The 9396-nt window shown below is 46.6% G+C and overlaps 1 protein-coding gene across 1 annotated transcript in view; it reads left to right on the top strand.

Moving 5' to 3' along the window:
* The first annotated feature begins 282 nt into the window (after positions 1-282).
* Positions 283-9396, top strand: part of lamc3 (laminin, gamma 3) — a 66834-nt gene continuing 57720 nt past the window's right edge. Inside the window, exons 1-2 of the mRNA XM_037485188.2 lie at positions 283-798; positions 6230-6534. Coding sequence (XP_037341085.2) covers positions 411-798; positions 6230-6534 — 693 coding nt within the window. The 5' untranslated portion in view covers positions 283-410. The remainder of the gene's footprint in view (positions 799-6229; positions 6535-9396) is intronic.

Here is a 9396-nt window from a genome sequence, read left to right as displayed (position 1 = left end):
CCGCGGGGCCAACTGCTAAGTGCATTTATCGCCATATGGATGATGTTTTACGTCCCCGTATGTGATGAATGAAGGTACACTTTGGTACTCAGAGGTGTAACAAGCTCACTCTGGCATAGTTAAAGTTGTCACGTGTTTTTCTGTCAAACAGCAGCAGACAGTGGTGCGGCGCTTGCGTTGGCCAGCAGGTGGAGAACTTTCCATGACCTGTTCTACCCTGCAGCCCCCACCCCGAAAGATCCCTCCTCTGCCTGTCCTATGCTGCCCCTGATGAGAGGAGGGTCCTGCGCCAACTTCATTCAGGGGGAAGCACATGCTGCAGACTCACCAGAGGGAGTAGACAAACAAAGCTCACAGTCCGGACTCATTTCTTCCTGGTGGATTACTTCTCTCAAGTCCCTTTTTTAGACATGGAAACGTCCTTTTCTGTGAGCTCTCTCGTCCCGTCCCTGCTGCTCTCTCTCCATCTGCACTGCAGCCTCCTCGCTTGGGCCGCAATGGACTCCTGCTCCGACGAGGCCGGCGGCCCGAGCCGCTGCATGCCCAAGTTCGAGAACGTCGCCTTCAATCGCAGCGTGGTGGCGTCCAACGCGTGCGGCTCGCCGCCCGAGGACTACTGCATGCAGACCGGCTCCACGCGCTCATGCCACCGCTGTGACGCGTCCGACCCGGACCTGAGCCACAGTGCCGGCCTCCTGACAGACTTCAACAGGAACGAGGAGCCCACGTGGTGGCAGAGCCAGTCCATGTACTACGGAGTCCAGCACCCGAGTTCTGTCAACCTCACCCTGCACCTGGGTAAGAGCTCATCAGCACTTCACCGGTTCAGGCCTGACCTCCCGACAACTCTTCCTTCCTTTACTTCCCTCGACTGTAGTCTGTGGTCAGGCTGAGTAATCGAAGTCAAGCATATATGCCCCCCGGGGTTCAATTATGGTCTCTGTTACGATAATGTTGTATATAATGTCCTATTTCCAAGTGCATGAACGCGCGCTGCACTCGCTGTGTCCTGGACTCCAATCTGATTATCAGTAATAGATTTAGCACTCCACACAGTCCAGGTGGTGTGCAGAGTTAGAGAGTCCGGTGATGGGACTCCACATCGATGCGCGCCGGGGCGGATAGTCGAGTTAAGGCTCTGCCACAAGTATCCTTGATGTTTTTGCTTTGAGTCCTGCAAGTCCACGGATGTGGAAATCCATAAAAGAGAACAGCTGTGCTTAGCAACACATTCTTTGTATAATTCAGACCAGGCTTCTGAGCTGCCTCCATAAACAAACACTTTGGCCCAGACGTGGCTTACGCTTGGAGTGTTTGCAAGCACATGGGTCTAAAGTGGATGAGGGGGGACACACTCTTGCATCTGGCATGCCTTGATAGCAACGGCGTGATGGTTCAGTGCAGGACCAGGTTTAGATGTTAGCCCACGTACCACCGTGGGTATTGCTGGTGAAACCATCCGAATCTTTCTGCCACAATGCAGTCACACAAATGCATATGCATGCCCTAGAAACACGTAGCGTGATTTGGGGTGGGGGTTGTTATCCTTCAGTAGCCAAATATCAAGCTTTTTGTAACTATGTTGCATTGCAGTGCGCATTTCGTACGTGTGCTACGATACAAATTCATCGCCTTCTACTGCAGGCTCAATTCAATGTGTTCATGTCATCAATAATCAGGTTTCCCCACAGCAACTAGACTGTGCAGCTGACTATAAATCACAAGTAAGCCACTTCATTTTTCATGAAATAAGCAGCTGAAGCCCAGAGTTTGGCAGGAAAGAAACCTTTGACAAGAGACCAGCTGAAGTTAGCCATGCATTTGCATAAATTGTATTTGGAATTCAAACGGTGCACTTACTTTCCAGCCAGGTAAATTTCATCAACCCCTCAGCCATTCATTTCTGCATAGCCGGGCACTTGGTCAGCATGGCGACTGTCACCTGCAATTATGCAATCACTCTGCTTCAGAGTTTCGGAGAGAACCCCCTCGGTTATAAATTTAAAATAAACTTCAACTTTTGGAATTCATAAAAATATGACAGCCGCGGGTAACGCGGTTACAGTCGGAACTTAATCGACAGCTAAACATCCAAACAACAAACAGCTTGACTGGGCCGGATTGGTTCCCAGCAGCAACATCATGAATCGCTAATGCAGTTGATGTGCTCTCGTACCACTTGAGGAAAGTGTCTGTTCCTGCCTTTTTCCTTTTTAGTGGTTCTAATTGATGCGACCTATGATGCAGTGAGCACGAGTGCATCGTTAAACGGACAACTTTGGGTGTGAAAAACACGTGAATCACAAATGCATGCAATACCTCGTTATATTTTAGAATGAGGCAAACTCTTGCAGACAAATCATTTGTTGTTTCTCACATTTGATGTTAATGTGATCACGTTTCTACCGGATGAAGTGAATTTAGTGGCATGTTGTTTAATTCCAATTCCATTCTTTTATTGACCATTTGAAAAGCTTGACTTAACTCATACATGTGAGTTATAATAATTACACTTCACGTAAGCTAAATCTGAGCCTTTTTAGCGTGCTTCATTATCCCGTGTTAGTAGCACAGAGGTGAGGATTTGCCTTTTACAAAATGCCTTTGACTCACTTTTCTTACACTGTGCATATATTTGCATCCGAAGACATTTCTCGTTTCACAAAATGTTATGTGAGACGAGCTTGAGCCATTAGCATCATTATCTCATTACCGCGCGGCACCAAGCCGCGGAAACAAGTAACACACCACATTCGTCACTTTAACTGAATTAAGTGGTGGCGATTAATGTTACAAAGCATCTATGAAATTACCACCCTACTTCCATTTATTTGCTGAGGTGTGTGTGTGTGTGTGTGTGTGTGTGTGTGTGTGTGTGTGTGTGTGTGTGTGTGTGTGTGTGTGTGTGTGTGTGTGTGTGTAAAGGAGTGTCTCAGTAAGGCCGTGCACAGGAATCTCATGCAGTACAATGCCCTGGGCCTCCTTTATTTAATGGAGTAGTAGATCCATTATGTTTTCTCAGTTCGAGGTAGAAATCATCAGCATTTCCCACGCTGTTAAATGTGTCATGTTTTTGGTTTAATATGTTGTCGTCTGGACCAACAGCGTGTGGAGACACGCAAATGCTGTCAGGTTATCAACCATCTCATCCAACTCTTTGCAATGAAGGGAGTGAATTAGCTTCTAGGCTTTTCTCCCCAAAAAACATCAAACGGTGCCTTCATGGTGAGAGCAAAGTGTGTGTTTGGTCTTCTATTTCCTCCCTCCTCTTCCTCCTCCATCAAAAAGTCCTTCTTCAAAGCGACCGGAGACGGGGACCAATTGATGGCAGAAGCTGAAAATGTCAGAGCTGTGGGTCAAACTGTTGCGTCACGCAAACAGCGACCTCCATCAGACGGAGAACATTGATTTCCAATATCCAGAAGACCTCTGGCCATGTTTTGATGCTTCGTTGTTTATAATCTATAGTTATTTTCTTTTGAAGTCACCAATGTTGCTTGTGCGTCGTCTGGGGGAGGGGAGGGGGGGGGGGGGGGGGGGGGGGGGGGTGGGGGTTGTTATCCTTCAGTCAATCTCAACATCCACATGTCTGACTCTCCCTCTGACTGAATTGCCCTTTGCCCCCCCCCCCCCCCCCCCTCCCTCTTTCAAACTATGCTAGACAGACTTTTGAGTCCGTCTAGCATTCTTCAAAGAATGATGATTATGTTTTCTATGAAAATTAATATCTTGTTGGTCCAAACGAAAGCTCTGTGATCCATCTGGGCTGGGGGGAGGGGGGGGGGGGGGTTCTTTTGGCCCTCCAAACAAAACAAGCTCTCCCTGAAAGGACGAGAGGCAAATGCTGGGATGATAAACACAGCGGTAGGAGGCAGGGACACATCTTGCAGCCAGGTCACAGTGGTTCTGTGAAAGAGTAGAAGGGAGAGGGGGGGAGGGGGAAGGGGGCTGCTTCGGGGGGTGTAAACCAAACACAACGAGGAAGAAGGGGGTAGAGAGAGCCGAAAATGCTGGGCTGCATTTGGGGGGTCAGGTTTTTCCCACAAAGACTTGTTGAGATGCACACAAACCGTGCAGCTGGTTCTCGTTCCTGCCGAAAGACGAGCCACATCCTGCCTCAGAAGTAAAACAAGGATTAAAGTCTGGCCCAGTTGGCACGACGCTCTCAGAGCCAGACTATTGGCGTGAGTCACAACTCAACATGGGAGACAGATCCACTCATCCCCCTCTTTGCTCTTAGCACAAAAATCTCAGCTTGGAGTAAACAAATTGTAAATATTGAGCGCGGCGAGTTCGGTCCAGGAGGTCTCGGGCCTGCGCCGCGTTTAGTCGACACTAATGGCTCGGGCGGCGAGTCGCACGCGGTGCTTCTGCAGCTCCCCGACCTAGTCGGTGTCTTTAAGTTCTGGATCTGTGATGGCACAAGTTTCCAGATCGGTCCAAGTGGAGTGACACCATGCTGTTCCTCCCAAAGAAATGTCGCTCGGCAGACAGATACAGGCTTTTTGCTTCAAGCCGAGCAGTCCAAAATACATGTGTGAATTCTATCCCAAGGCGTATTTCATCAATAGAATATGTGAGTTATTTTGCCCAGCTAACATTTGGTGGCTAAAACCCCCTCTGTTGTGCACACGCACAAGGATGCAGAATCGCGAATCATTAAGCGTTATGCAAACCGACACACAAATACCATTCGCAATTACTCTGCATTTCATCACGGGACATCCGGCAAATGTTTCCTCTTCTGCCTCTTTCATGTTTTGTGTTTTAGCCTCCGTCCCAGCGGGGCTGAGCTCGCCTCATGCAGCGAGCAAACGATCTCGGGACTCCTAAAGGAAAGATGCCATTAGCGATATCTGCGGAGAGAAGACACGGAGCATCCTCCATCTGACTTGGCAGAGATAAAAAAGCAACAGATGTCATTACGGCTGCACCAGTGGACGGCGTCCCCCTATGAACGTGCGGCGCCGGCTGAGAGTTAGTGTCTAATGATGCAGAAAAGCATCCCAGAGAGGGCAATGACGACGCCCGTTAAGAGAGTTTCTACGTGTTGCTCGTCGTTCTGGTGTGACTTTGAATGAGGGTTCGTAGCCTGCAGTGCTACGGCTTGAAGTGTCCACAGTGAGTAAACCACAGGAGGAAATGACACGCCGGATCAAAAAGAAGCAGCGAGGCTGTGTTTGCTCGATTTAGGAGAGACGGTGCCGTCTTTTCTGCAGAACGGGATGTTGCAAATCATCAAGGTTCCACTTTTGTTTCTCTACACGAGGAGACATTACGAAGCCAAAGCAGCAGTTAATTCAAGCCACCTGAGTGTGAAATATGTTTCAAAAAAAGATGCTCCAATGCATTATTTCCTCACCTTCCCCCCCCTGTAGCTTGTGAGAATCATCCCTCAACTCATCATCACGCACCTTAAAAACTACTTTACTGGCATTCCTTCAATTATGATGGCACACCAATTACTCTCTCTTTTATTCGGATGCGCTAAATCCCCGAACTGAAATGGAAACCCGGGTGTGCTCCATCTCCTCGTTTGCTGCGCATCTCCTTCTAGATGAGATTGGACTCTGAAACCCATTTTCTTTCTTCACAGATTGAAGTCGTATTTAAGTAGAATACAGGTCTATGGAAAAGGCCTCATCTTTAATTCTGCCCCCCCCCCCCCCCCCCCCTTAAAAACAAATGGTGGATGCACAAATAAAGCCTCACGTTTAATATACCAATCAATAATCGTTTGGGTTTAATGCCATACACCCCCCCTCCCCCCATGATTGCATTAGACAACATTCTAAGTGAGCCGACAAACGCCTCCCCGTGGTTCTGAACTCGTTAATCTATTCGGCCCTACAGTTCTCATGAGAAGAAAAACAGACATTTTGTGTCTTTTTCCTTTGACCTGTGTTCCACTTCTGGGGCCCATTATAAGCTGGATGATGAGGAAATAATCCTGGCTATTCTTCTCCTCCTGCAGGGACGACGTTCATTCATCCCGCGTAGAGGCACAGGAAATTAAGCCGGTCCCCCATTGTTTTCCTTCTTACAGTAATGCAATTATGTCTCTTTTTTTTTTTCTTTCCTCTGCTCCTGGGCCCTAAACTATCGCCCCCGCAGTATTTGTCTCTTATACAACCAGCCCTGATCTAACTGCGTAGCTACAATGGATCCAGTTCCAGCAGTAATTCTTTCAACGATTCCATTCAAGGCTAATCACATCTCCCCTCCGCAGGGAAGGCCTTCGAGATAACCTACGTACGATTGAAATTCTACACCAGTCGGCCGGAGAGCTTCGCCATCTACAAGCGCACGGAGGAAGGTGGCCCCTGGGTGCCTTACCAGTTCTACAGCGCCTCGTGCAGGAAGACCTACGGGAAGGACGCCGGGGCCTACATCCGCCCGGGGGATGACGAGAGGACCGCTCTGTGCACGGACGAGTTCAGCGACATCTCCCCCCTCACCGGGGGAAACGTGGCCTTCTCCACCCTGGAGGGGCGGCCCAGCGCGTACAACTTCGACCAAAGCGCAGTGTTGAAGGTGAGGGGCCAATTTGTTTTTTTGTGTCTTTGCACGAAAGGATCTTTCTTTCTTTCATTTATTTTTTTTATTCACGTGTTTTGGTCAACGCGGCCAATTTTGCAGAATGATCACAACTGACACACTTAATCTAATTACTGGATGTAGTGGAATTAATCAGTTATATAGTGCAAAATAAATATTTTAATTGACACGTGTTTATATAGATAAGAAATAGGAAAAACAGCCCCAAACCTTTTGCTTTTTTTGAGTGGATTCGATTTAATAACATTGAATCCATATTTGATGATATACAATCGAGTTGACCTCTGCCATATTTCTTTCCATAAACGTGTGATGAATAATATATGCGAACAAATTACCACACAAAAAAAAGGTTACCGTTCACCTGGAGCCACAAAGGGCTGCTCTCATTATGTAGATAGCGTCTTGTACGTTATCGGGACCGCCGCCTCAGGCGTAAACTTTTACAAAAACAAACATATACTCACACAAACAAGACCTGAAGCCTTCTTTTAAGGCAGCTGAAGGGAATGTAAGGTTATATTTAGCTCTGATTAACATTGATGAAGCTTTTGAGAGGGCTGAGCTGAATTAATGGCGGCCTCTTGGGGGGAGAGTCAAGGAGGGGCGGACACAGTAAAGCGTGGCTACAAACGAGTAAATATAGCGCTTAATGGCGGCTCTCCTCCTTCTCCTAGAGTGCTGTACGCGTCTGGCCTCCCTACTTCAGTGAAAGACTTTTCTCTGATAAATCTCTGTAATTCCAGGTGTCTGTATTACTTAATTAGTAACTTATAGGCCAATTGGCGCGAAAATATACAGTCAAAATATATATTTATAATATAAGTGAGAAGACAGATCTAAAAAACGAAGACAAGCTGAAATATCTACAATATATCAGCTGTGTAGCTCTGTGAATACATGAAAGGCTAGTGGCAAAGATCAGAGGTTTGCGTTCGTGTTCAGCAACAAATGCACGTTGGGGAAATTAGAAAAAGATTATGGGTTCTATTAAATATTGATGGAATAAAAACGTTCTGTTTTTTCCTTGGATTCCTCAAATGTTTTCTCATTTGAGTTTTTATAATCACTTTCTCTGAGTGCCTGAACGTACATGAAAACATGAATATTGCTGGTCGCCAAATTGTAGCAAGAGTGGTTGTTGTAGGGTAAGAAATAACATGATTAGCAAAAAACATTTCTATCATTTTGTTTGTAAAAAAAAAACTACAATAAAATGCCCCTAAAATTTGCTGTTGCAACAATAAGCATAAATAATAAGCAATACTACAGTAAAACAATGTAAAGTATGCATTATTAAGACCCGCCCTCATGAGCGGCCCGTGATGATTAAAGGATTATAAATCTAACTTATTGTTTCGCAGTCCCACCTCGATGAGTGTGTGTGGGTACAGAAGGCCCACTCTTACTGTTCGGCATTTGGAATTCTAACCCAAACACGTAGGTCTTAAAACCGTGGTCTTGGCTTATTAAAGCATACGGCACCGCGAATCAGTCCTTCTCTCGTCTGAGTGACCTTTCTCCCAAAATGTTGTGAGCAAGTCGAGACTAGCGACTGGCTGTGGAGGAAGCTGTCCTCCTCCACATCATTAAACCAGAGGAGTGCGGTTATCTTTCTGGAAGACGAGTTGAGGACATGCGGCGTGACCCTGCAACACCACAACCTGCTCCCAAAGACAGAAACCATCACCCTGACCTTCTTAAAAGTTACAACGAGAGGATTATTGGAGGGTTTGTGTTGCTCAGCTCCCCCCCCCCCCCCCCCCCCCCCACCCCCCTCCGATATATTCGCAGTGGGCTGCATGTGGCTGTTATAAATCAATTTAAAGATGATTTTGCTATAGTACGCCCAGGTTTCAATATTCCCCCGAGCTCCGTCTGGACGTTTTGAAACTCTGCTGTGAAATATGTCGTGCTTCAAATGGGTGAATGCGACGTTCAATGAAAAACTGCCGGAGCAAACCGCGGACGGACTCGGGGGCAGATTAATGGTGTGTGTGTGTGCCTTCGCCCAGTGTTTCTGAATTTCTTTATTCAACCCTTCCCTTTAACAGATTTGATGTAGTTTCTGCTCAAAAGCTGCAATATGAAGTTTAGATTTAAACGTAATACAGAAAATTATCACATTATCCCGCCATCCGTTTTATTTACATTGTTAAAGCTCTGTGAATTGAACGTTAGATTCCAAAAGCAGAATAGTGCGATGCAGCTTACAAGACCTTAGAGCTACACATGGCACCTCTGCCTGCACACACACACACACACACACTCTCTGTGCCGGATGCTGTCTTCTCATAAACCTGACATGTCTGAGACCCCCCACGGAGGAGAAGGCAGCAGCTCTCCTCGAGAGTCGCCCCGTTTCATAACGGAGGATGAGCCAGTGAAGCCGCTTCCGCTCTCGAGCTTAAACTGAGCCGCAGAGCAGAGCAGAGCAAAGACATTTTATTTATTTTTTTCCCGGCTTTGGGTGACGCATCCACTTCCTGTTCAGAGTGTGTTCCTTTTCTTCACATCCTGCTTTAGTAGTTCTTTTATTTTGTTGCAGTAGATTGTTCATAAAAATGCTTTCCATTAAAAAAAACACCCTGCTTTAGCTGTTCGAAGGTTATTAAACTGTCCTTTTTCTGATTAATCCCTGCACACTAGTCTGTTTATATAACTCCGTCTACTGGTACAAGTTATAGAAGAATTTAATGTTATTTTTTGGGAGAGAAAAAGTAAGAGAAACATAAAACATGAGGAGGACATTAGTTAACGCATCTTGAGGTAGGAGTGAAACACTTTGTGAGGGACACTGTTTGGTGCTGGGCCTTCTGCAGTGTTCTCACACTCTGC

This window comes from Pungitius pungitius, chromosome 18 (assembly GCF_949316345.1).
Source record: "Pungitius pungitius chromosome 18, fPunPun2.1, whole genome shotgun sequence".
NCBI lineage: Eukaryota > Metazoa > Chordata > Actinopteri > Perciformes > Gasterosteidae > Pungitius > Pungitius pungitius.
This window is presented reverse-complemented; position numbering and strand designations above follow the sequence as displayed.